Source organism: Pelodiscus sinensis, chromosome 4 (genome assembly GCF_052426305.1).
Source record: "Pelodiscus sinensis isolate ZL-2025 chromosome 4, ASM5242630v1, whole genome shotgun sequence".
Lineage (NCBI taxonomy): Eukaryota > Metazoa > Chordata > Testudines > Trionychidae > Pelodiscus > Pelodiscus sinensis.
In genome coordinates, this window is record NC_143055.1 from 26,078,939 (window position 1) to 26,106,720 (window position 27,782).

The 27,782-nt window shown below is 41.8% G+C and overlaps 1 protein-coding gene across 3 annotated transcripts; it reads left to right on the top strand.

Annotated features, from left to right (window-relative positions):
- Nucleotides 1-227: 227 nt before the first annotated feature.
- Nucleotides 228-16,920, top strand: TMEM128 (transmembrane protein 128). 3 transcript variants are annotated; one of them, XM_006128184.4, is made up of 6 exons: nucleotides 228-367; nucleotides 2,415-2,556; nucleotides 7,175-7,336; nucleotides 12,180-12,289; nucleotides 14,878-14,905; nucleotides 15,052-16,920. In XM_006128184.4, exons 1-4 carry the CDS (start codon nucleotides 250-252, stop codon nucleotides 12,277-12,279), a joined length of 522 nt encoding a protein of 173 aa, XP_006128246.1. In that variant the 5' UTR covers nucleotides 228-249; the 3' UTR covers nucleotides 12,280-12,289; nucleotides 14,878-14,905; nucleotides 15,052-16,920. The 3 variants fall into 3 exon arrangements, with proteins under 3 accessions (XP_006128246.1, XP_006128245.1, XP_006128247.1); XM_006128183.4 differs by having other exon boundaries at nucleotides 14,878-16,920; XM_006128185.4 differs by having other exon boundaries at nucleotides 2,418-2,556; nucleotides 14,878-16,920.
- Nucleotides 16,921-27,782: the final 10,862 nt, after the last annotated feature.

Genomic DNA, 27,782 nt, shown 5'->3' on the forward strand with positions numbered 1-27,782 from the left:
CTCTTGGCTCTTACAACAAACAGGCACCCCAAATTAACCTTTAATTTAAAACCCAAGGAAAATGAGTCACGAAAACGGACAGGAATACTGGGGACAGGAATACTGGCACCGCCGACGCGCCCGCTAGCACCAGCCCCTCAGGGCGATGGCGACGACTGTTCAGAACCACCATCACGCTTCCATTTATAGCTCCTCCCCCGGCCGCCTCGTTGCTACTTCCTGTTGGCGTCACTTCCGGACCAGTCCAAGATGGCAGCGGGGGTAGGAGGTGGCGATCCGTTGCTGCGGTTGAGACGCCACTTGAGGGAGGAGGTAGAGCCCCAGGCGCTGCTGCTACAACCTCCCCTTGGGGGCGGGGGACCGGCGGGTAGGTGCTTTTTAGAGCTTGGTCACCCCCGCGCCTTAAGACGGGGACGGTGCGTGACCGCGGGCGGGGGCGATAAGGGAGAAGAGGGCGGGTCCCTAGTGCCAGGTGAGCCGGGGCAGCGGTGTCCTCGGGCAGAGGGAGGCTCCCGTCTGGAATCCGGTACGTGGGGGAAGAGGCTGGGGCCGACCGATCACGGCCCTTGCTTCACGCCTGCCGGGCTCCCCTGCAGCAGCGGGCGTGCCGCGCAGACGGAGCCAGAGGAGACAGGCTGGGACAGGAGAAGGCGCCTCAGGGCTGGGGTGTGGGGCTGGGAGCCGGTCGCGCTGCGGCTGCTGGTGGCTCGGGGAGATTGCACCGGTTTCGGGAGCGTTACCCCGGGGCAGCAACTTCAGGTCTATCTGCTCTGCACTTGAAAGTGTAAGCAGCCTGTAAGCGTGCGGGTCAGAGGCTTTTGGTTGAAATAACTAACACCAGTAAACCTCCTGCTGGAGCCACTGAGGCCATTCTAAATTGTGTCTCGTGCCACTGTAGTTATTACTCTTCCCATAAGCTAGTTGGTTGCAGCATACCTTACCCTGCTATAACTATAGCCACGGTAGGGGGCTTCTTTGTAAGGGGGGTGGGTACCTCGCTGTACACTTTTTCATGTGGACATCTCTCTGTGTGAGTTCCAATAGTTGTCCCAGTCTTTTAGTCTCAGCGGGTTATCTGTGTTGGTCTGTAACTTTAAAAACAATGAGCAGTCCTTTGGTGCCTTATTCATATATTTGGTCATAAGCTTTTGTGGGTAAAATGGATGAAGTGGGTTTTACCCAGAAAAGTTCATGACCTGTCTGTCAGGATATTCTCTGCTTCCCTCTCCCCATCAGCTAATGGGAGCTTATCAGTACTTAAAGTTCTCCTTAAATTTTAGGTGTGTCAAATATCAGGTTGTAATTTACTAATTCTGAAGCATTTAACATTTGTAATGGGAGGAGGGAGAGTGGTGTGAAGGAGACTAGTAAAACAAGGGGAGGGTAGGAAAAGGTCTCACTCTTGCTTGGAAAGGATCTGAGGAATACAAGAATCTGGTCATAAAGGCTTGGGAACTTTGACCAAAGGTGGTTGAGACAAAGGAAGGTTCCACAGTGGTAAAATGTACCATGCAAATGATCATGAAAATCATAAAAAATACAAAGTGAAATAACATATATTAGTATGGCAAGGGTGTTACTGAACATTTAGTACTAAGGTACAGAGGCAGTTATAAATAAAATGTGGCACGTTCAAATATGCAAGTATTTCCACTGGTATTCCCATCAATTTAAGTTAGTTTACTTTATTCTAACAGTAAATCTATTTTGTGTGAAGAGAAGGTCTTCAGCACTACACATAAGAACATAAGCCTTTGCCTTCAAAATAGCATGCTCCTTTGCCCTCACACTGATTCTGTCTGTTAGAAAATTTGAAAAGCACTCAGATTTTACAATGAAAATTGTGTTTAAAGAAAGTCTAGATTTCCCTCTAATAGCTTTTAAAAAGTACAGGTAATATCCTCTGCATATTCAAGGTAGCACCTGAAATTGAACACTTGGCCTGTGACATGGGAAGGAGGATGATCTATGGGAAATTCAGCTTTCAAACATCCAAGTTAATGACATGGATGCAAAAAAATTAGAATGAGGAATGTTGGTCTTACCTTTCCATAGGTGTTTTTCATATCAAACAAATATATTTTTTCATTGTAATAGAGAATTCTTAAGTGGTTAAATAACCTTTTCAGCAATGTAAACAGCTGTTAATCCTTATAATTCATTCTTCTTTGGAGATTAAATGTATTCACTATAAATTTTTTAAAATTATTTCAAGAAATGTGTAGAACCATTTCGAAAGACAAACTAAGCAAGGTGCCTTTTGATTTGGAAAAAAAACCAAACAAAACCCATACAATGAGAGCATATGCTCTCATTGTATTTTTCCGGAAAGATTAAGTGTACTGTTTTATTTTAATAAAATGATACTCCATTTAGTGGTGTTTATAACACAGTAATCATGGCTTTATTTACAGAAGAATCTACAAATGAGGAGAAAAAAGAGAAGCCTCTTCCCAGACTTAATGTTCACTCTGCATTCTGGATTTTGTCATCAATTGCTGTGACATACTACGTTGAATTTTTTAAAACTGTTAAAGAGACCATTCAGACAGATAGGTAAGGGATCTTCATTAAAAAACTGTGTATGTCTTCAACATCATACGCAAAATATGGTCTATTTAAATGTTGCATAATTACTGTAGATTTCACCTTTGTGGTTAATGAAAAATTGTTTCCATACACCTTAAAAGGTTCTTTTTGCACAATAATGCAAGACACAGCAATGTAATCATAGTATGCTATTTTGCTGTAATGCATGGTAACAGAATTTAGAACTTGACCTGTGTTTTGGTTCTTTATTGGGTAGTATGTTGGCTATATTTTGGGAAGGTCAGGTCACGTCACGTTATGTCTGTCTTATGGCTCTGTAGAAACTCTTCTGCTTGTTTTTGGAAAATGGATTGAGATTGAAAGAAGTGAACACCTCTAATTAAGGATAGTTTGCTGCATCCTTGAGTGTGAGGGAATGGGAATTGGAATATAAAAATGTGGGCATAAAACCTGATTGGAATCTATATCTTAAAAGAATAAAAGGTAATATTTATTTTCATGGTTATTTGTTCTATAGAATTACTTTACAGTTTAGTATATTGCGGAGGGTTAAATTGAAACTATCTCAAAACCTATGGATCAAATTGAAGATTGGGTGTCTTAAAGTAACTTTATAATTCCTCAGTCTTGTAAATACTTGCATATGCTTAAATTTTTACTACTATGAATAATCCATTGCTACTATGGCTAGACCCACTGAAATCAAAGTACATATTTGCAAGGAGTGGTGTCTGAGACTACAGGCAGTCCCCGAGTTACGCGAATCCGACTTACGTCGGATCCGCAGTTACGAACGGGGCACTTCCTCTCCCTGGTCTCGAGCAGACCAGGGAGAGGAAGCAAAGCGGTGGCGGAACGCGCGGCCAGCTGACAGCCCAGACGCGTCTGGGCTGTCAGCTGGCCGCGCGTTCTGCCGCTCTGCTCTGCTCCGCTCCGCTCCGCTCTGCTCTGCTCCCCCTCCCCCTGGTCTTCAGACCAGGGGGAGGGGGAGCAGAGCGGAGCACGCGGCCAGCTGACAGCCCAGACGCGTCTGGGCTGTCAGCTGGCCGCGCGTTCCGCCGCTCTGCTGTGCTCCGCTCTGCTCCCCCTCCCCCTGATCTGCGGGGGGGGGGGGGAGCAGAGCGGAGCACGCGGCCAGCTGACAGCCCAGATGCGTCTGGGCTGTCAGCTGGCCGCGCGTTCTGCCGCTCTGCTCTGCTCCGCTCTGCTCCCCCTCCCCCTGGTCTGCAAACCATGGGGGGGGGGGGGGAAGCAGAGCGGAGCACGCGGCCAGCTGACAGCCCAGACGTGTCTGGGCTGTCAGCTGGCCGCGCGTTCCGCCACTCTGCTCTACTCTGCTCCCCCTCCCCCTGGTCTGCAGACCTGGGGGACGGGGAGCAGAGCAGAGCAAAGCCGCGGAGCCCGAGGGCAGCAGGATAGCCACGGCGCGTCTGGGCTGTCCCGCTGCCCGTGTGTTCCGCCGCTTTGCTCCCCGTCCCCCTGGTCTGCAGACCAGGGGGATGGGGAGCAAAGCAGAGCAAAGCCACGGAGCCCGAGGGCAGCAGGATAGCCACGGCGCGTCTGGGCTGTCCCGCTGCCCCCGTGCTCCGCGGCTTTGCTCCGGACGCCTGTGGTACAGCAGCTGGGGCGCTGCCGGTTGGTCCCGTAGCGCCGCTCTGTGTGCCACTGGACCAACCCAGCAGCACCCCAGCTGCTCTGCCCCAGGTGTCCCCTAGTCAGCAGCTGCTGAAAATGACCAGTGGCTGACTCCAGGAAGCCCCTGCCACGGGCTTCCTGGAATCAGCCGCTGATCAGTTTCAGCAGCAGCTGACTTGGGGATGCCTGGGGTTCTTAAGTTGAATCTGTATGTAAGTCAGAACTGGCGTCCAGATTCAGCCACTGTTGAAACTGATCAGTTTCAGCAGCGGCTGAATCTGGATGCCAGTTCCGACTTACATACAGATTCAACTGAACAAACCTACAGTCCCTAGTACGTAACCCGGGGACTGCCTGTACACTCTTATCAATAGAAGTACCATCTGCACTGTTGAATTGGAATAAAGATTTGCAGAGCTCTGCATGAATATAAAATTGTATTTGCATCTGATTCACAAACATGGTATCCGGAAGCATCAGATAATGCTTCCACAGTTATAAAATGGATATGTGCAGAACTCTAAAGACTTGAGTTGGTTTGAACTTGAGTTAACACAAGTCGTGAACTAATCCTGTTGATTAATTTTGAGATACTGAAAGAAATCTAAAATTCTTAACCAATCCACATAATATTTATCTGTAAAATCCATATTTTGCACATATAGCAGATGGTCATAATTAACTTGTGAATAAAGTTTCCTGTCTGTCTGTCTTACTAGGTTATCAGTTTTGAATATAGCTGATGTTTTCTGGGTTTATAAGCATTGCTGTCATGGAAAGGAGAAGGTGGCAGTCTGTTTTTGTTTTTAAGGAAAAAAAAAAAAAAAAAAAGCTTTTTACGGTGGTATAATCTTGTGCCAAAGTTTATTCTACAAACAGTTTTATGTTTCAGGCACCCAGATAATTATTGGGTGGCTTTGGCTTACCTTCTTTACTAAAATATCTCACATGCAAACATACTTTAAATAAAGATACTAGTTTCTTATTAAATTAGTTTTAAAGAAATGCAGCCCCTGAGGGATTTTGGGTAATCCTCACTTTTATTATTACTTCCTCATATTAACCGATTTAAAATATATATGACAGAAGTTTGTAGAGCAGCAAAGTACCATTATGGTACTATAAAAAGATAACAGAACTTAAGAGCAACTTGTTTTCTGATGTGTGTGTGTGTGTGTGTGTGTGTATATTTTTCTTTAAATTTAACAATTGTTTAGGATCAGTCAATAACTTTTTTCCTAAATATAGTAGAAAGTTAACATTTTTGCATTGTTTCAGTTGGGTTGGTGCATGATGACCATTTTTGAAAATATGTTCCCAGATGTGGCCAAAAGTCCAATTCTGTGCTGAGCTGTTCTCAGTTCCCAGTGATTTTGAGAGAGTAAAATAAGGTCCTATGCATCACCTTGTCTATTGTGCACAAGAGCTTTGCTACGGTATTTGAGAGCCAGTGATCTCTTGAATGAAGACAGTTGCTTTGCTGTGTGGTGTGGCTTAGTACATTTTACTGTGGTAATCTAAATGGGATTCATTTGTTAAGTTGAGCATATTTGAACTCTATCTGGACATATTTCACCAGAAAATAATTTAAATTATTTTTTTTTCTAGAGATAAGAAATCATGACCTATATTAGTCCATAGTTTAACTTTCTTTCTAAGACCTATACCGTTGATTATCCACTTATCCCTGGATTTTGAAAAGTGTTTCGGTACAGTTTTAGTATATTAAACTATTTGACTCTATTAGAATCCTATAATGAGTTTGTAGATGTGAAAAAGATTATTATAGCTTGAACCTTCTTGGTCCAGCACCTTTGGGACCAATCAGGACCTAAAGGAGAGAACTTGCCAGACCAGGTGAGGTCCCCTGCCACCAGCCTCCATGCCCTTGCCTGCTGCCGGCTAGTACCACCTCAGCAGGTACCGTGGCCCCTCCTGCCCCCAGCCGTCCTGCTAGCCTAGCCCGGCTGCCTTTACCCAGCTACTGCTGGCTCTCTAGCTGGCTGGGTTGTTGTGTGGCCCCAGCCTTGCTTGTAAGGGGCTGTCGCGAGGCTGTCACCCTTCCTGCTTCTGACCCCAGCTGGCCCTCCTGCGCTCTCTGGTCCAGGAGCATGTTGCTGGACCAGAGTGTCATTTTTTTGGAGATGGAATCTATAGAACACTTAACTTTGTCTGAGAATGATCTGAGAAATTACTAGAGTTCAGCAACTGAAAAGGTAATACTGTGTAACAATTTTTTTCTAAGTGTTTTAGTACAGCAGAACTAAACTTAAACTAAGCTTTAATTTAGGAAGGCTTCTGTTTGACAATGTTCGATTGAAAAGCTCAGAAATTTACTTTATAACACCTATACAATAAACAGTCATATAAAATACAAATATAGTAGTTATTATCTGCCTTGGGAAAGTGAGTAGGTCTAAACTAAATTGATAATAGTATCAATGAGGGGTTTGGTATGGTGGTATTTTGTTTTATACTGGCATAAAAATGCTTCTGGCAGTATAGTTTTTCATTCTGGCAATTTAACTTAGCTATACCAGCAAAAGCAGTACTTTTTGCTGGTATGTGTTGGATTGGTCCTTATAGCTAGATGGCTAAATCTTTTCTGGTGTGTACACCTGGCATGAGCTTAACTGTTTTGGACTCAATCTGACAAAACTCGATTGATAAATATACTGGAATAATTTGTTTACATAGCAAAGTCATTTACACTCCCAATTATTGAGATTTATTGCAAGTAACTGAATTTTGTGAATTATCATGGGGAAAGTTTTCTTTTTGTAAGAAAAGTATCATAATATATACTTACGTTATTTCTTTGACAGATAATATGCCTATATGAAACAAAACCATGTTTTGACAGAAATGTACTTAGTAACATCAGCTTTTACTACAACACTGAAATAAGGAGCTACTGTTTTTTAGTGGTGGATAATAGTATGCTAACTGAAATGTGGTTGTATCTAATTGATGTTTTATTTCTTTGCAGTTGGTGCTTTTTTCTTGGCAGTTGTTTGTTGGTTGCAAGCTTAGCTATTGCTTTTTACTGCATAATATATTTAGAGTGGTACTGTGGAATTGAAGATTATGATGCCCAGTATCCAGTATTGATACCGATCACAACTGCCACTTTTATTGCAGCAGCGGTTTGGTAAGTTAAATTCTGTAGCTATGCAAAAGACTTTTGTGTGTGTGTGTAAACTGATTACCAATGGTAACGCCAACAGGCTTTCAAACTTAACGCTGCTAATGGACACTGATAACATGGTTACTTCTGTCCAGTAATATTACTCACATCCTGAATTAGTTCTATTTAGCATACAATCCTTATTTCAATTTTTAACATCCATGGAGACCATTGGCCAGATTCTGCCACACTTCTTCCTTTTCAGTAGTATCTTGTTCCATGGATAGTCTCTCCTGTAAATCAGATGACGTTTTATGGATGGTATGTAGTTTACTTTAAAAAAAAAAAATTAAAGGTGGTAGACCTGGCCTTGTTTCTTAAAACTTTTAAAACAAATCTCTTATATTAAAAAAAAAAAAAATACAGAATGCATTGTTGAGTAAACACATGCCAGGTCCAGGTAAAAAAAATCAACCACTGTTGACATTATATTTGCATTTTATTTATTTGTGTGTGTGTGTGTGTGTGTGTGTGTGTGTGTATAAAATAGACATACTTGCATTATTTTGGTTGCATTTCACTTGTATTGAAAAAGTGAATTCATAATTGTTGGAAAGCTTTGATTGTAGACTGGAACTGAGATCAGTAATTGTTCACATTGTATATTAAGTTCACTTCTAAGTATACTGGGTCTTTAATTTTTTCCAGATGTTAAAAAAATAGTGAAGGGCTTGTCTATTTTTGTTAAATTTAAAGATGTTTGTTAAAAATAAAGCTGAGAAGATGAACTGCATATGACAAGACAGGACTAAGGATGTTAAATTTAGGTTACTCAACTGATTGAATAATTGATGTAATTTGCATCTGCTATTCGATTAGTCAATAAGGGCGCCTCCACCTTTGAAGTGTAGGAAGAGCCCTTCTGGCTCTCGTTACATTTCAAAGGCAGAAGCGCTGTGGGGAGCATGGCCAGTGGGGACTCAAGCAGTCCCTTGCTGGCCCCAGGCTCCCTGCTTTTGAAATGTACAAAAGCCCCGGGAGGGCTCTTGTTCATTTCAGAAGCAAAATGCTGCCAGGAGCGCAGGGCACTATGTGAGTCCCCAGCTCGCCCCAGGTGCCCCACAACACTTCTGCTTTTGAAATGTAGCAAAAGGCCTGCTCTTGCTATATTTAAAAAGCGGAAGCACTGCCAGTTTCCTTCTGCACCCCTACCGTTTCTCCCAATCGAGACAATGCTTGGGAAACCAGCTATAAGTTGGCTCCCCCCAGCACCGGATCCTGCTCCCCTCCCCCGCTGCCTCTCTCTTACAAGAGGCTGCAAGCAGGGAAGAGGAGGGGGTGCAAAGAGAGTAGTCACTTACATCTGTAGTTGGGGAGAGAACTAAATACAGGCAGTCCCCGGGTTACGTACAAGATAGGGACTGTAGGTTTGTTCTTAAGTTGAATTTGTATGTAAGTCGGAACTGGTACATATTGTAGGGGAAACTCTAGCCAAACATTTCTCCAGAGCTCAGTTTTATTCTCCCACACTTCACTTCCCTCAGTCCTTTATTCTCAAGCTGAGGTGTCTGCTGAGAAAAGCCGCTCCGCGTCTCCCTGGTCTGCTGAGGGGGGTGCTAGCTTCGCGTCTCCCTGGTCTGCTGGGGGGAAGCAGCTAGTGCGGGGTTGCCTCACATTGGATCTCTACTTGCAAACGGGGTAAGTCGGATTCATGTAACCCGGGGACTGCCTGTACTCTGTATTTAAAAAAAAAAAAAGAGGGAAAAAATTTTCCCAAGTACCTCAATTTGCTTTATAGCCAAACCAGTGGCCAATAGAGATAGAGCAAGCTTTATTTTCATACTTGCAAGAATGCTGTTAAAATGTGCTGAAATTTTTCTATACTCTTTATGTGGCTTTTTTTGGAAAGCTTATTTTCAATGGGTTTTTAACTTGGCTTGCACTGAAATGTTGCAGCCAGACACTTTGCTTTATAAAGTGCTAACTATTCAGTGTATGGAGGCAGCGAAAAAGTTGCAAAAACCTAAGTATGTGTATTCTTTGCTTTCTAGTTCAGTTTAAAAAAGATGAAGCTCATTTTGAATGTTCACTACTGAATACGTTTTCAGACAGTGCCAGTAGGTGATCTTATAACAAATTTACTGCAAAACTTTAGAACACAGGGATGGAAGTCAATAAATGGTCATACTTGGCTTAGAATTGTTGAACTTTCTGCTTCAGTTAAAATTTTATGCTCAGTTTGTACAAGACTGTCTTAGAGTTCTCTTGTCAGTTAATTCATGATCAGGGCTGCTTAGCTAGAAGATGTAAACATTTTTTATAACTGCCAGCCCTGCCCACTGACCACTATCCAAAAATCAAATTGCTCATCTTATTTTCTTCATAAACACAGATAGCAAAAAGCCTTAAATTAAAATTTCTTTATGCAAATGCTTTTTTTCCCATGGCTTCAATATTTGTTGAATAGGACAATAATTAATTATCTTTATATTGGGAGGTTTCTATCAAGGATTTGACACAGATGTATAACAACATGATGCCACTTTTATAGCATTATCTTTCATGCCATAACGAAATTATTTGATTGTACAAGAAGGGGAGAATTTATTACAATTAGGGCTGTTGATTGATTAACTCAAATTTGATTAAAATTGTGATTAAATGCAATTTTAATCACTTCTGTTAAGTATTGAACTTAAAATTTTAAATATTAATTTCGATTACAACAGTGTACAGTGCTTACTTTCTTTTGATTGCAGATATTGGCACTGTAAATGATAAATAGAATTACTTGTATTAAGTAAACAGAAAAATACTAACTAGTACAATCTCTCTGTCCTGAAAGTGCAACTTACAATTGTAGATAAGTCTCAGGGTAGTCATGTTGATCTGTTTCTGTAAAAGCAATAAGGAGTCCTGTGGCACTTAAAGACTAACAGATTTATTTGGACATAGTTGTTTTCAGCCACAAAAGCTTGTCAGATACATCTACAAATATAGAATTATGTACAAAATGAACTGCATTCAAAAATAAAACTTTCATGATAGATTGAACTGAAATTACAAATATTTGCACTGTAAAAATGGTAATAAAAATAATGAACACTGCATACTTTGTGTATTCTGCAATTGAAATCAGTATATTTGAAAATATTTAAATACAAGTTGAAGCTCTATATTGGTCCAGTATCTGCAGGCGCTCGGAGTGTAATTCTTCCCCTGTCCATCAAGAGCTCCTGGAGGTATTCAAGTCCTGGGAGGAAGGGGGATGAGTAGAGATTGGAGGGGACTTTTGGTTGAAGAAGGGAAAAAGCAGAGCAGCTGTAGAACCCCATGGGAATGCAACCACCTCTACCTTTCCCCCTGAACATGTGCACTGCCCTCCACCCGCTTCTTCCCATGTCCTCACTCTGCTGCCGCTGGTTGAAAGGAGTTGGCATTAGAGAGGCTAATATTGACCTTTCCTGGGCTGGTAAATCCCCTGGTTTGGGACAAGTCTGCTCCCCAGGGTGCTGGACTAGGGAGGTTCAACCTGTAAATGGCATTCTGTTGTTTCAGTTGAACAAATTGCAATTAATATTATTAACCATGATTAATTGACCACCCTAATTACAATCAGGGTGGATTGATTTAAATCAAACTTCCTGGGGGTAGCCATGTAATCACAAAAAAAATCATTGATGTAAATCAAGTTACCCAAGAAAGCAAAGACAGACTGCTTAGAGTGCACTTACTCCAAAATTAAGTCCCACTGGACTTGCTCGTACTTCTGTTTTTTGAGAAAACAAGTGTAAAATGGGGTTCCCTTGGAAAAGCTGAGTCATGCTCAAGTAAAATAGGGATTGGCATTTATGGCTCTTTCATGATCTGTGGCCATGCTGCCCCAAAATAAGGAGCATGTAGTATAAAATAAGAAAATGATACTCAGTGGCAACTTTAAATTCCTCTTACTGTGGCTTTCTGTATTGTATACTTAAGTAATAGATTCTAAGCCTACTTAACAATTTAACTGATGGTATCATGAGCTTTCGTGCCTGGAAATTTACTTGTCAAGTTATACTTGTATTAAAAGGCAGAGAGAGTCTTGAAGAATGATGCATTGCAAAATCAATTATTTAAGTTGCTTTATTCGTGCAGCGAGGCTCTGCATCATTCTCTTTTACTGCTTACACTTGAAGTTTCCTTTTTTACCCGGGGAGCACATTGTTTCAAAATATTCCAAGGTAGGGTCCTTCTTACTGGGGCCATGCCTCTTTTTCTGTGACCCAAGTAATGGGGACTACAGGAAGCACTGTGTGTATGCTGAATGCCTTCCCTTTTTTGTTTTCAGTCCACTCCGCTGCTCCTTTATGCTGTCTCCTTTCTTTCCTATATATTGTCTCTGTTTTTAAAACTGTCTTAACTAACTCCTCTGCTGTGTGGTGATGGACCTTGGCCAAGCATAAACATAGAAAATAATACTATCTAGCTTGTCTGTATTCACACATGTTACTTTTTAGTCTTCTGAGAAACAAAATGAAGGCCCAGAACTTTCAAAAAGCAAGAGGTGTTAGTTAGGCTGGACAGGCTAGCACCATTAATTCATTTTTGAGATTATAAGCGTACATGTAGCATGTTTGTGATGAGATTAAATTGTAACTCTTGTTTTTAATGAGAAATGTAGTATTGATCAAAAATTGTTTTGATTTTATTAACTAAATCTATTTTTATCCATACTGTTTACAATTCTGTATTCAAATTTTATATTTTGAGATTGGGATGTTGAGTCCTTACTGTTATTTCTGGTGCAGTATGCCAAATATGTGTAGAAGATAGTATATGACATTAGAACTACTTAAAAAAAATTAAATTTGTTTTTTATTTCCAGTTTCAACATTGCCTTATGGCCTGTGTGGTCATTTCTCACCCCTCTGTTGCTGTTCACTCAGTTTATGGGTGTTGTAATGCTTGTGTCTCTGCTGGGATAGATCACCTAAGGTAACACATTTTTAAATATCTGTGTGCATCCATAAACCTTTTGTCTGAATTACATTAATTCTTTCATTTGGCAAACCAATTGTTCTCTAATACAGATAAGAACAGCCATACTGAGTCAGACCAATGGTCCATCTAGCCCAGTGTCCTGTCCAACAGTGGACTATGCCAGATGACCCAAAAGGAGTGAACGGACCAGGGAATCGTCAAGTCTCCTGTCACCCATTCCCAGCCTCTGACAAAGGCTAAGGGAAACACCATTCATGCCTGTCCTGGCTAATAAATATTGATGGACCTAGTCTCCACAAATGTATCTAATTCTTCCTTGAACCCTGTGAAAGACCTGGTCTTGACAACCTCTTCTGGCAAGGAGTTCACACAGTGCACAGTCAGCCTTTGGAAGAAAAACTTCCTTTTGTTTTGTTTTAAAGCACTACCTATTAATTTCATTTGATGACCCCTAGTTCTGATGTTTTGGGAATAAGTAAATAACTTTTCCTTATTCACTTTTTCTACACCAGTCATGATTTTATAGACCTCTTTCATATCTCCCCCCCCCCCCCCCCCGAGTCTCCTTTTTTTCTAAGATGAAAAGTCCCAGTCCTTTTTAATTTCTCTTCATATGGGACCTGTTCCAAACCCTTAATCATTTTTGTTGTCCTTTTCTGAACCTTTTCCAATGCCAATATATTTATTTTGGAGATGAGGTGACCACATTTGTACATAGTATTCAAGATGTGGGAGTACCATAGTTTCTTATAGAGACTATAAGATGTTTTGTCTTATTCTCTGCCCCTTTTAATGATTCCTAACATTGTTTCCTTTTTTGACTACTGCTGCACATTGAGTAGATGTTTTCAGAGAACTATCCATAATGACTCCAAGATCTGTCTTGAGTAGTTATAGCTAAATTAGTCCCCATCATATTGTATGTATACAGGCAGTCCCCGGGTTACGTACAAGATAGGGACTGTAGGTTTGTTCTTAAGTTGAATCTGTATGTAAGTCGGAACTGGCATCCAGATTCAGCCGCTGCTGAAACTGATCAGTTTCAACAGCGGCTGAATCTGGACACCAATTCTGACTTACATACAGATTCAACTTAAGAACCCCAGGTGTCCCCAAGTCAGCTGCTGCTGAAACTGATCAGCAGCTGATTCCAGGAAGCCCGGGGCAGAGCAACTCTGCCTCGGGCTTCCTGTAGTCAGCCGCTGGTCAATTTCAGCAGCGGCTAACTTGGGGACGCCTGGGGCAGAGCAGCTCGGGTGCTGCTGGGTTGGTCCAGTAGCGCGGCTGCTCCTCGGCGCTACTGGACCAACCCAGCAGCACTCCAGCTGTTCTGCCCCAGGCGTCCTGATTCAGCCACTGCTGAAACTGATCAGCAGCGGCTGAATCAGGACTCCTAGGGCAGAGCAGCTGGGGTGCTGCCGGGTTGGTCCAGTAGCGCCAAGGAGCGGTGCTGCGGGACCAACCGGCAGCGCCCCACCTGCTCTACCACAGGCCCCGGGCTTTGCTCCACGTCTCCCTGGTCTGCTGGGGGGAGGGCACTAGCTGCGTCCCCCCCCAAGCAGACTAGGGAGACGCGGAGCAAAGCGGTTGAGGACCCGGGCCGGCCCGATCCTCCACGGCTTTGCTCAGCGTCTCCCTGGTCTACAGACCAGGGAGACGCTGATCAAAGCCACGGAGGACCCGGGGCTGGACCCGCGGCGCTTCCAGATCAGCTCCCCCAGCAGACCAGGGAGACGGGGAGCAGCTTTTCTCGCCCCAGAGGAGGCGGGCGGCAGGACCAGGCGTCCCGCCGCTCCAGTCCTCCGGGGCGAGAAAATCCCCGTTTGTAACTGCGGATCCGACGTAAGTCGGATCTGCGTAACTCGGAGACTGCCTGTAGTTGGGATTATTTTTTCCATTGTGCATCACTTTTATCAACATTAAATTTAATGTATAAGATGCAAGAATAGAACTCTAAAATCTTAATATACTTGGTCTGTAAATTAGTTCTTGTGCAACATATGCAGTTTTTTACATGCTATAAACTAAGTCCTTATTTACCCTTTAATTCCTGAATTGTGCTTTTTCAACTTTTGGGAATGAGCCAAGCTTGGAATATGTCACTTCTGTGTTGGTGCTAGTGGCATAAAGATGTTGGGTATATTTGTGCATGTCTTTGTGGTGCTTTGGCCTGAGCATAGTAAAGAAATGTACTGTGGAATAGGGATGTAAGCGGTTAGTCAACTAGCAGAAGCTTATCAATTAGTACTATTAAGTAGTTGCTTCCCTCCCTCCTTCCCTCCCTCCGTTGCTGCTCTGCATTCATTATAAAGGACTACTCGATTAGGAATGTAATGGAATTTTAACATCCCTACTTTGGAATAGATTTTTAAGTGGCTTGTCCAGGATCTGGGCTGCTAGTTGACACAGGCCAGCATGCCTTTACATGAATACAGTGACGAAGAATGTAATGTACCTTCTTTGTCTCTCTAACTCTAAAGCTAGCACATCTGAGAATTAATAGTTCTGACAATATGTAATGCTGTCTTTGCTTTTGTTTGCACACACTGAAATCTTTTTTTTTTCCTTTTTTTAATTTCTAGGAGTCAAGAAGTCTGCCTTTGCAAGGAGGTAACTAACTTGGTTCACTACATGTGTGCTAACGTTAAATACCTTGTAAATACCTGCTGAAAAAACGTAATGTGTATTAACATTAAGAGTCTGATTCACATGCCTGTTCCATCTGACTCTAACCCTGTTATTGTTGGAATTTGTAGGGGAGAAGGGTGCATATGCTGCAATGCTCAGAAGCTATTAGGCTGAATTAAAGAACTGATCAAATTAAGGTATTTGGAATCTATCAGTCTAGACTGAGCCTGATTCACTGTTTATAAACTTCTGGTATGCCATATTTTATCTTAGAGTAACGCAATAGCACAAGATGTTTCTTTATCTCCATTAAAACTTTGAGGCCAGATTATTTGTAATAGCAAAGAAACTACATGCAAGTATGGGAGGGTGCCTTCAGAGGTGGTGCAAACCTCACTTTTGCATGCCTTTGATCCTAGTACCACTGTTAGACACTTTAGTTTCCTTGGAATAAACTAGATAGTCTCTCGAATGAATGGGTGCTACTAGAAGTTCCCCTTTGCTAGTGTGACTCTCCCATCATGATTCTGCTAGCTCTGATACTAACTGTGCTGCAACTGGAAAAATAATGCCCTATGTCTAGAAAAATCATTGATCCATTAAAATATGAGTGTCTGAATTGGCAAAGAAACAAATATGTACATGTACATTTAAAGATGTTTACTAGAGACAGTAAGTTATGGAAAGTACAAGTGCAATTTATTCTGTTTGCTTCTCTGATACAAGATTTGAGGAATTGCACTGTATTTACCATTTCTCCTCCTATCTGCTGTTAAATTATTTTTGTGTATTACATGGAAGAGTGCCTGTTTGCCAGATTTCCCTTTCCTTTCTCAACAAGAGGGGAAAACTAATACATTTAAAGGCATCTAGTCATGCAATAATTGGAGTATAAAACTATTTATTCATTTTGGTTTAAGATTAACAAATTTTAAAACGACAACATTTAATCACCCAAACTGAGGTGGCCAACCCAAGGCTCACGAGCCACATGCGGCCCCCCCCCCCCCGGTGCGTCTCGCAGAGTCCTCTCCCCCCCCCCCCCCCCCCCGTGGCTTGAAAGCCACCCCCATGCTCCCTGAAACAGCCCTCTGCTCCTGGGCAGGGGAGCTGTCCAGCATAGCCACGAAAGCTGCAGAAATGAAGATGGTGGCAGGCAGCAGGAGCCTGCTGTGGCCAAAAAGCTGCAAAATGTTTAACTGTGGTTTCTTAAAGGGGCAGAGCTTTTTTCTTGACAACTTTGCCCCAGCTCTTCATGTTGGATCCACGGCTATCTTGGCTTTTTGCCCAGAATGGACCAAACTGTTTGATATCTTAGACTAACTACTCTACCACCAAAAACAAGCATTTTAAAACTTACATATGCTTCAACTCAAATCTCCTATGTACTAAATGTATTGAAATTTTGGGATTGCTAGTCATCATGTTGGCTAGCTGAGATTAAATCATTTAACTTGTATAAATTTTCTTAACTCAAACTGCAGTAGCACTACTTCCACATTTTATGAAGTGTTTGTCAGCTTTTATTAACTGATGGGAATGGTCATCATGTCTACCATAAACAAATAGCTTCATCGAGGAAAACGTGTTACAGAAAGCATGCTAATAAGTTACGTATCAAATTAAAATTGTATTTGTATTTGGACTACCTGGTACAATGAAAGTGACTTACTCAAGCTGTCAACTTAATTTTAACCTTGCTGGTCAAATGAGAGCTAGAAATATTAAAAATACTTTCTGCAAGCTCAGGGTGTTTCAGCTTGTTTAAAAGGTTCCCACAGTTTCTGCATGTGTATATATGCCCATTTGAGGTTTATTTTGTTTTGTGGTATCACAATGTTTTACTCAGGAATATTAGTTCTGTCATTGTATACATCAGCCACATAAATTGGTTACTTTAAATCTTGTATTTTGTATTAATAAAATACTATGCAGCATACTTAATATTGCAAAGCCATTATAACGGAATGCTTTTAATAAAAATTATTTATAAATGACTCAGAACACAGTGAATTAAATACTAACACAAACATGTAGATTTGTGAAGTAGGTCTATTGCAATAATTGGGCTTTTTGAATTTATCCTAATTATGAGATCAGCTATTAAAATAAGTGAAAGTTATAATAGTGTTATAATAACTAGTAATATGTTGGAGGACGGGATTGAGTTAGTCCGAAGAAGTCTACTGATATGACTCCAGGACAGTGGTAAGATCATGAGTGACAAACAAAAGCATAGAATCAGTGGACTGAAATTGCTGTGTTTGAAAATTAGGCCTATTTGGTGAGTAAAATAAGTAGATGGGGTATTTCATATCTACTGGAGGGTCTTAGACAACAATTGTGGGGGAGAGGCTGGCTCAGTGAAAAAACAAGAAAAGAGGAAGGAGTGAGCTTCCTTCCCCATTTCAGGTGCTACTTGGGACGCTGGATCATCTTTATCCTTATTCTGAGGGAGCTTCTAATGAGACTGGAGCAAGAGAGGGACACAAGACAATCCTACATCTACTGCTCCCGCTCACTTGCTCCTGCCACTTAGGCTAGGTCTACACTGCGTGGTTTTTTTCAGCACAGATATGCAAATGGTGTGTTCGTTTGCATATCCTCTTCCAATCCTATTTGCAGAAGAGGTTTTAGCAAATAAGCCCTTTGTAGGCAGGGCCATTTGTCAGAAAAAAAACTCTTTTGCACAAGAGCCTATAAACCTCTTTTTGTTTTTTGTTTTTTGCATTGGCTCAGGAGAGTATTCAAACTTCAGTTGCCAGTCAGCTTATCAGATCTAGAGCAGGTCACATACTGCAGAAAACGTTGTAAATTTTTAATAGAATCTTTAACTTTTTGAAAAATAATGACTATAATTTGGCTGAAAAACGGTAGATAGTTCTGCCAAATAATCATTAACAACTAGGAGATTTTAAACCAGCTCAGTCTGACTCCTTTTCCATCTAGAAAGCAGGCTCCAAGGACATGTGACATGGCTGGCCATGAGAAGTACCAAGCACAGCACCTGGCAAAGGGTTTAATGTGACTCCTTTGGAAACCTAAAGAGTTGCATGAAAGTAGCAATAAAAACAACAGATCAAATAAGTCACATTTTAACGTGACTTAATTTACCATGCCTAGTTCTCTTGGGGTGAAGTCTCCACACATGCCATAATAAATACCAGAGGAAAAACATTGCTCATTAGGGATCATAGAATCATGATTCTATGACTAAATGACCCCGCAAGGGTCCTGTAGTTTAACTCTGTCAAGATGCAGACTGTTGTGTCTAAAACAGAGGTGGGGAACCTTTTTTGGGTAGGCGGCTGCTGACCTATAGAAAAATTAGTTGGGGCTGCACAAAAGTGAGAAGTCTCTGACTGAGAAGGAAAAGACCTGACATTCCCTACCCCGGTCTAAAAGGGTGTGCCTTAATCTGAACTCACTTGAATACTGAGACTTTTTTCTTTTGTGGTAGGTACTTCCTTCTACTTCGATCTATTGCTGTGCGGTCTCAAACTCATGTCTTGTGGACTAGCTATAGGCCAGAGTATATTTGCAATCCAGCCCAGGAGAGAGGCATGTCTGTCCCCAAGCCTCTCCTCTTCCTGTCCTCTCCCTGCATTGCATCCTGTCTCCCAAGAGTTGTGGCCTCAGAGGTTACCTGAGGTGATACCTGGCAAAGGATAGTTGCAGTCAGGCCTCCCACATTCCCCTCAGCAATGGGTGCCTATTAATAAAAATTGTTTTTCACACACTGCTGATTCTAGAAAAAAGAAACTTTACAAAGTTATATATAATGGCCATACTGAGTCAGACCAAAGGTCCACCTAGCCCAGTATTCTGTCTTCTGAAAGTGGCCATTGCCAGGTACTATTGGCCGTTAATCTGTGGGTTGAATGTCCATTAATAAAAATGTCATTGTCTGCTGTGCTAGTTTTTGAAAATCCTCTCCTAATCAGCTATTTTGTTATATTTAACACCATTATATTTAATTGGTGTTTTCTCTTACTTACTCTTCATGTTTACCTTCTTTATTACAGTTCATTAACTTCCTATCCGTTTATATCATGATTACATTTAATGCTATTGACCACAGCTGTTCTTCCTACAGCTTCGTCTTATTTTCTTTTCTTTTACATTCTGGTATAGTTGCTATAGAAGGCCCAACATAGTGGTATTCTGGTTCTTTACAAAGCTAAAATTAAGTGGTGTGTGTGTGTGTGTGTGTGTGTGTGTGTAAATAAATCTCAGGCTATTTTGAAGTTAGAAATAGTGTAACTTATTTGATAAGAGGATGTAAAAATATGAAGAATTTTTCATAGTCAGCAGTCAGTATTTTAATTAGCCACTTGATGACACTCACAGTGTCTACTCTCTCTTAAGGAGTAATCATATCGCAACTGCATACCTCCAGGGGGTTTAGATCACTGGATAGCAGTGCCATGGTCATGAAAATGAGACAAGTGCTTTTATTTTTCCTCTTCTATCCAGCTTTAACTGCATCTAGATCTATCATCTTAATTTGTTGAGACATTATGACCACTCCTAGCCTGAACAGTTGAGCTGAACATTAAATAAATACATAAAAAGTATTTGAAAAAGTTAAAAGATGTTGTGCACAAACTATGCGCAGAAAAATGAGGTAAAGAAACCACACTAAAATTAGACCACAGACCAGTCTAGTTTGGTATTTAGCCTCTAGCTGTGGCCAATATGTGGTGTGACAGAAGAAAGGCATGCCCTGTTCAACTCACCTAAATAACTTGTGCAATGTTTTGCACTGGAGTAAGTTTCTCTCCATTCTTGCAAGCCCTTGGCTGATGCTCCAAATTTTGAGATATGGATATATAATATTGTCTTTACCTTGCACAGCTGTAAATGATAACAATGATCATAAAATTATCCAAACAGTTAAAGGAAGCCTATAAACCACAGGGGAAAGGGAAGAAAATAAGTAATGGATGTTTAAACCTTTTGTAGGCTGAATTCTAAAGAAGGCACTGCCCCATCTAAGTTTGTAAAGTATGTGTGAAAGAAAGAAAGAAAAACTCATTACAGCTATTGAAAAGGGAAAGAATGATTACAGGAGAGACTATTCCAAAATAAGGCCCTGAGGATAATTATTTGTAAGCATTTGTCAATATATTAACATGGCAACAAGTATTTCAGATGTATGAATCCTGGAAATGTTCCCCCTTTGCTAGAGTAATACACTGCATGCTGCCAATTGTTCAGTTTTTTTCTTACCACTCATTGTCAGCACCAAGAAGAAACTAATTGTAATTCTTGAGTAATGACTACCTGGTTTCTCCCCCTCCCCCAACAGGTGTTGTTTAATTGGGATGTAACAAATCTTATTTGTATTCATTTCACATGTAAATATTGCTTTTGAATGATGCACTGATCCACCCACTAAGCTCTGATGACATGGGAAATTTCTGTAACATTTCTATGATGCCTATATGGGCCTCAATTTCCCTCTGTACTTTGCAATGCTACCCAGTCCATGCAGAAGAGATAAGCTGTCTTGGAGCAGAGCAAGAGAATGAGGTATTGTTACATAACTATCTGAGGTGGAATTAATGGGTTGTTAAAGGACTAGCTGAAACTGACCCATATCAAGATGGAGGATCCACAAAGATAATAGAAGCCTGTATGGATTGAACAGTTAACACTTATCCATGGGAATCTCTAGCAGGTGGAACATGTGAACTCAGCATGGTTCAATGGGGGTTAAGAGTTGGCTGTTGGAAAGACACTCAGCAGCTCTCATCTCAGACTAAGGACAAAGGGTCAGAGACAGAGAGCGAGCCAAGATGGGTTTGACAACAACATGGCCCAAGGGCGCCCTGGTGATGTCCAGACTGAACTCTGTCTTAACCTTTGCCTCTCTGCAGATCTAACGACTTTAAAAAACCTCTATTTCACTAATAAATCGATACCTTATTTTGGAAAAGCTGCCTGGTGTTATTTCAAATGCTGAGAGCATTGTCCTCTGAAGTTCATGTCTCCCCATGAGTCTGACTTGCATGGACTCGCTGCAAGGAGCCATGGTGAAAGACGGATTACTCATGTCTGAAGGCTCAGTTTCAGGGTCTTGAAAGCCATGGAACTGCCCCTGTAGAGATAAGTATGCACATCTGTGGGCCAGAGGACATAAAGGGGTCTAATTACAGGCTTGGACATAGATCTGAGCTTGTGGATCCATGACTTGAGCCATCCAGTTTCAAAACAGCATAGCCACCACATGAGCATACCTTGGCAGCCATCTATGGTCTTAGTATATTAAAAAATGTCAACACACATAAAGCAGCAAGCTATGTGCAATCCTTCCCATACTGTCAGTTCCAGTATTGTACTCACACTGCCACAGTCATTTGCACACTTGACGGCAGCTATTGTTGGCTGTGAAAAAAAATTAATACCCACAATATTCCCACATAGATTTTGTTGTGCATCTCCCTCAGGAACCTCCTTCAAGGAATATTTGGGTACCAGTTGCAAAACAAAATCTCCAGTAAAAGTAACCCATAGCAGATACAGCACAATTGTAGCAAAATGAAGAGAACATAGATGGCTATAACATTTAGGCAGAAGGAACCCATAACATTATTATTTGTATTACTGTAACACCTAGGAATGTAAGGGTACGTCTAGACTACATGCCTCTGTCGTCAGAGGCATGTAGATTAGGCTACCCGACATAGTAAAATGAAGCGGCGATTTAAATAATTGCCACTTCATTTAAATTTACATGGCTGCCACGCTGAGCCGACAAACAGCTGATTAGCTGTTTGTCGGCTCAGCGCGATAGTCTGGACGCGCGGGTGTCAACATCAAAGGTATTGGTCGACCACCCAGGTATGCCTCCTGGGATGAGGTATACCTGGGTGGTCGACAAATACCTTTGATGTCGCCACCCGCGCGTCTAGACTATTTGTCGACCACCCAGGTATACCTCATCCCAGGAGGCATACCTGGGTGGTCGACAAATACCTTTGATGTTGACACCCGCACGTCCAGACTATCGCGCTGAGCCGACAAACAGCTGATCAGCTGTTTGTCGGCTCAGCATGGCAGCCATGTAAATTTAAATGAAGCGGCGATTATTTAAATCGCCGCTTCATTTTACTATGTCGGGTAGCCTAATCTACATGCCTCTGGCGACAGAGGCATGTAGTCTAGACGTACCCTAAGAATGGCCATAGTGGGTCAAAGGTCCATCTAGCCCACTATTCTGTCTTCTGACAGTAACCAGTTCTAGGTGCCCCCAGAGGAAATGAACATAAGTAATCATGAAGTGATCCCTCTTTTGTCACCCATTTCCATCCTCTGACAACCAGAGGTTAGGGACACCATTCCTACCCATCCTGTCTAATAAGTATTGCCGGACCTATCCTCCATGAATTTTTTTGAACTCTCGTAAAGTCCTGGTCTTCACAACATCTGGCAAGGAGTTCCACGGGTTGACTATGCACTGCATGAAGAAATACTTACTTTTGTTTGTTTTAAGCCTGCTACCTATTAATTTTAATTTGTGACCCCTAGTTCTTATATTATGGGAACAAGTACACAACTTTTCCTTATTGACTTTCCCCATACCTGTCATGTTTTTATAGACCCCTATCATATCCCCCCTTAGTTTCCTTTTTTCTAAACTGAAAAGTCCCACTCCTTTAATTTCTCTTCATATGGCACCCGTTCCAAACCTCTAATCATTTTGTGGCCTTTTCTGAAACTTTTCCAATGCCAAGTTCTAAGAATCCTAGACATGAATTAGGAACCCATTGTTTTACACACTGTACAGACAACAAAAATTCGGTCCTTGTGCCAAATAGCTTATAATCTAAGGGCATGTCTACATTACAAAATTAATTTAATCTAACATACATTGACATACAGCCATTGCAGTAATTATATCATTTGTGCATGTCTTCATCTTGCTTCTTGTATTGGCAGTGCACATCCTCACCAAAAGCACTTGCAAAGATTGAACTGTCCGTATGGGGCACTGAGGGATGGCATCTGAAAGCCAGCAACAATCATAAGAACATAAGAATGGCCGTACTGGATCAGACTAAAGGTCCATCGTAGCCCAGTAGTCTGTCTTCCAACAGTGACCAGCACCAGGTGCCCCAGAGGTAGTGGATCGAAGACAATGATTAAGTGATTTGTCTCCTGCCATCCTTCTCCAGCCTCTGACAAACAGAGGCCAGGGACACCATTTGTATCCCCTGGCTAATAGCCTTTTATGGACCTAACCTTCATGAAATTATCTAGCTTCTCTTTAAACTCTATTATAGTCCTAGCCTTCACAGCCGCCTCTGGCAAGAAGTTCCACAGGTTGACTACGCACTGTGTGAAGAACTTTCTTTTATTAGTTTTAAACCTGCTACCCATTAACTTCATTTGGTGTCCTCTAGTTCTATTATGGGAACTAATAAATAACTTTTCTTTATTCACCCTCTCCACACCAATCAATGTAAGCAACACTGTATCTCCACTGACAATGCATTGACCTAATTACATCAACATTGTCTGTACACCTCTCAGGGAGGGGGAGATAAGTAACTCAGTGTAGTGGGTAAATTACAACCCCAGGAGCAAAACTGTAGCACAGACACTTAACAGAGTTAGGGTGACAAGAGAAGGGCTACATATAAGACAAGAGAAGGATACAAACAAGTACATGGAAACAAGATAATATTAGTCAACGTGATAGTGGTCTCATGCTCTAGGAAGGATTAACAAGCATTCCTGTTAATAACAAAGATGACTCTTAGGCCATGAGGGCCTGTGTAGAAGAGAGTTGTCACAAGATAAAGGAAAATGCTTGAGGTGCTGCTTAAAATACCAAGGATGTAAAACAGACAAAATGCTGAAGTCTGAAGGTAGTACAGGATCAATAGCAAATAGTAACACAAATAGGTATATAAGCTTTTTCTGTATTGAAAAAGCTTCTCATCCCGACTATTAAATCAATTCTTGTAAAAAGACACTGTAAGAGACGTTTTCAAAGGCAAATTGTGGTATAACTATCTGGATGTTTCATTATCTACTGTCACCTATACATAGAAAGCTTTTAGTGTTTAATAACACACAGTACTTACATATTTGCTATATGTCATCTGCTACAAATTGTTTGCACAGACATACCTAACAGCAGGCTTCACAGTTACATAGGAGAGGTCTGTCACAAATGTAGACATAAGTGGAAGCCCACCCCTTCAAGAGGCAACATGCATGGGTTTATGCAAGCCTGGGACACAGTTGTGCTAGGTGCTGTACAAACACAACAAAAAGACAGTTCCTATCCCAAAGAGAGTCCTGGCTAAGTCAGACAACAGCTGGATATGACAGGATATAGCAATGTGTTTATTTCCACCAGCTTTGCCAAACTAAAAAGGCTTTGTGAGAGCAAAGTTAACTAAGAAAGTACAGAGGGTACCTCCTATCAAGAACTGAAAATACAGCCGGTCTCCGACTTACGAACGAGTTACGTTCCAAGCACTTGGTCGTAACTCAATGTGGTTGTAAATCAGATTGCATTCACTGACGTATGGCCGCGCTGTTCATAAGTGCGGATTTCGTTCGTAACGCGGGTTCCGGCTGTATAGGAGGTTGGTCGTACATACGAACAGTCATAAATCGATGCATTCGTAACTCAGGGACCGGCTGTAGAAGATTATTATAAAACCCTAACAAAAATCTGGAGAAAGTGACACAGAAGAAACATACCATCTCTTAAGCCCTTTTTTTTATCGGTGTACATGCATCCTGACCTTAAAATGAGATTATGGTTGGTCTAGCTAAGACATCGAGGCAATAGCCACCTGTATAATGATGGCCATGAGCTGATTCTAATGTTTCACTATCCAGATGTTGGAGTCACCGAGCACTGTCAGTCTTGTTGTTTCCAGTGTCACTGAAGTATGTACACTTCATCAGCTCAAGCAGGGACTTTGGAGTATTGTATGGGAATCAGTAACCTAAATCTAACTCCAATTTCACACCACAGAACGATTCACATGCTAGATGAACACACTGATTTGATATAGTCTTGTGGCAGAAGACACCCTGTACTTCAGAATGGTTGCAAAATGTACAGCCACCTGTCCACTCTATATCCCTGGTGATTCCTGATTGGTTCATGCTGGACCAAATGCCCAGCTGGAATCAAATGGGCCCAAAATGGTTAAGCAAGTTTCAGTAATAGACAAGAATGGGGTCTGAGACCCTGGAATATCTCTAAACAAATTATGCTTTCCATTTTGTACAGTGTCTTCCATTTTGTGTGTTAACTACTATTTTGTATGCTGTGTTGGAAAACCAGTCTGACCTTGGTAAGATCAGTCTTATGCTGTATTCCAGATAGCTGGCCAGCCTAGGAAAAAGACTTGACACCTAGTTAGATAACCGTGACATAATCATCACAGAGCAATCTGGGGCCATCAATTTCGTCTCTTGATTGCTGTCCCAAGTCTATGAAACAATGAACTCTGCACAGAAGCATGTGGATACATACCAAAAGAACATAGAGATTGCATTTAAGGGGGATGGCTTCTCAGTGGAGTAGGGTCAAACACTGCCATATGAAAAATAACTTTCTGGATGAAGAGAAGGCATGGGGGCATCTGTTTGGCCAGAAGTGCTGGCAAGACCTCAGGAGGAGTGAGATCAGACAGGGAAAGGGGTGTCTCAGAACTTCCATTTTGTAAAGATCTGTAACTCTCTAGTCAGAGTAAAGTGACAGAGGTTAACCTTGGCTAAGCCTACTGTGTTCCTTACCTTTTTGCCATGTTCTTGAAGTGATAAATTCATAACCACAGAGCGACTAAAGGCTAAGTGGAGCTCTGAATGTGTGTAAATGACTATGGAGATTCAGGGGTCTAAGGCTCTGGTCCCAGAATCAGTGCTGTAACTAGGTATTTTTGCGCAAAATATTAATTATGGCCGCCCTTGCTTTAGGTTATTACGCATTGTGCTCTTTACTTTTGCAGCTTAGTATTTTTACTTCTTGTGTCCCTGATTATGATGAGCCTGAGGCAAGCTCTCCACTTGCTCCTTGTTACGGTCCTGCCCAGAATGTGGAGGCAGCAGGACAGTGGAGCTGCACATCTCTCAAAAAGTTTTTAATCAAGCCCTCTGAGCGGATCCAGAGCTAGAAACAGAGATCAAGGTCGGCATGGATCCAGTTGGCCTAGTTCAAGTAGGGACCACTGGTTGGGTCCAGCAGGCTGAAGTCCCTCCATGGCGCGCTGGCCCAATTACCCTTGCCCTTAATTAAACAAGGACATTGACAGGTTAGAACACTATTAAGCACTTCTCTTGCATTTCAGTGGCCAAATCAGCAACTAGCCATTTAAAATCGGAACCAAAATTTACTTGATTTTGCTTAACTGCAAAACATTTTCTCCAATGTTGAGTTAACAAGACAACAGCAGCATTCCCCATAGCTGTGTGTGGCTGAAATCCAATCCCTCCAGCGCCAACCCCTGGGCAATGACAGCAGGACCTTCCGCGGCAACGTATTTTTGATTCTGAAGGCTATTTTGTTTTGGTAGCTACAATATAAAATCTTTTCCCCTGAACAAAGTAAAAGTGCTTCATAATGCAGCAGCAATTTTCATGAATCTAAAAGAAATATGACAGCCTCATTCCGGCTCTGGTGGTGAAGGTGATGGATTTGGTGGATTTTGCTGCACATGTGATTCAATGAGACATTTATAGGTTGGTTCATTCCAATTGCGCCCCTATATCTTTCATTCTAAGCAAATAAAACTTGGGGTTGGTAAGAATGCGGGTGAGTTACAGTTTGCTGCTGGGAGGTGGCAGTGGTGGTGGGAATAGGTGTGGAGTGATGGAAGTGTGAGATTAAGTTTTTAAACAAAACATGCTGCTAATTCCAGTGCACTAAAACTGGAATTTTTTTCTGTTTTTAAAGGGAACTTATTTAGCAAGAATGGGCAATTTCTGCCCTAAGAGAGGGCGCTTTTAGTTATTAGTCATTTTTGTTTCGTATATGCAAAAGTAGCAGGTTATAACTACACGTGATATGAAACTTTGGGTCTGGCATTCTCTCAAGCAAACAGTATAATACCACATATGTAACTATTTCACTGGAGGATCTCGGAGTACTTTACAAATGTGAATTACTCAAGCATCACAACACTCCTGTTATTAAGACACGGAGGATTCAGTGACTGGTTATGCAGGATGCTGAATGCCCTTAGTTTTCCTGCATTTAATGGGAACTGAGGGAGTCTCAGCACTTCCCAGGTGCTCAGAACATCATAAGATCAGGCTATATGTGACTTGCCTATGCCACACAGCAATGCCTAGAAGTCCTAAGTCTTAGCTCCTTGCTATGCCGACTAGATTGCACTCCTTTCGGTAACAGAGATGCTTCTTGAAAAGAAAGGTATTATATAGCCAGGTGGAGTATCACCTGCCAAAAACAAGATGAGAGGGAATGAAAGTCCCAGATCATGGCAATTACCACATTTCCACCTGAGTGAGACAGAATTGAATTACCTGTTATTAACTCCCCTCTCCGGGATCCCAGACTCCATATGCCTTTCAGGAATCTGTCTAGGAAACACTGTCATTCTATCTCTCTCTTTTAATACCACGTGGCTTAGCTCTTTGTCATTATTCGTGGAACCCTTCCACAAAGCTCCCCTGGGAAAGATGAATTGGCTAATGGATTTTTTCGGCGCTTTTTATTCTCTTTTCCTTTTCCCCAAAGGGCATCACACCTCTCCACTTCATGCCAAGGACCCCTACTCTAGGCACTGACAAACCGCCTACCTCAGTCCTACACCACCGTTACGGACTCCACCCTCCCCCCCCCACACACACCACTTTCGCCCCC

Bases quoted from the DNA above. Each gene is read 5' to 3' on its own strand.
- TMEM128 (XM_006128183.4), top strand. From the start codon at position 250: ATGGCAGCGGGGGTAGGAGGTGGCGATCCGTTGCTGCGGTTGAGACGC. The intron at 2,557-7,174 runs GTAAGGGATCTT...ATTTCTTTGCAG, and splicing joins GAGACCATTCAGACAGATAG to TTGGTGCTTTTTTCTTGGCA. The intron at 7,337-12,179 runs GTAAGTTAAATT...TTTTATTTCCAG, and splicing joins TTTATTGCAGCAGCGGTTTG to TTTCAACATTGCCTTATGGC.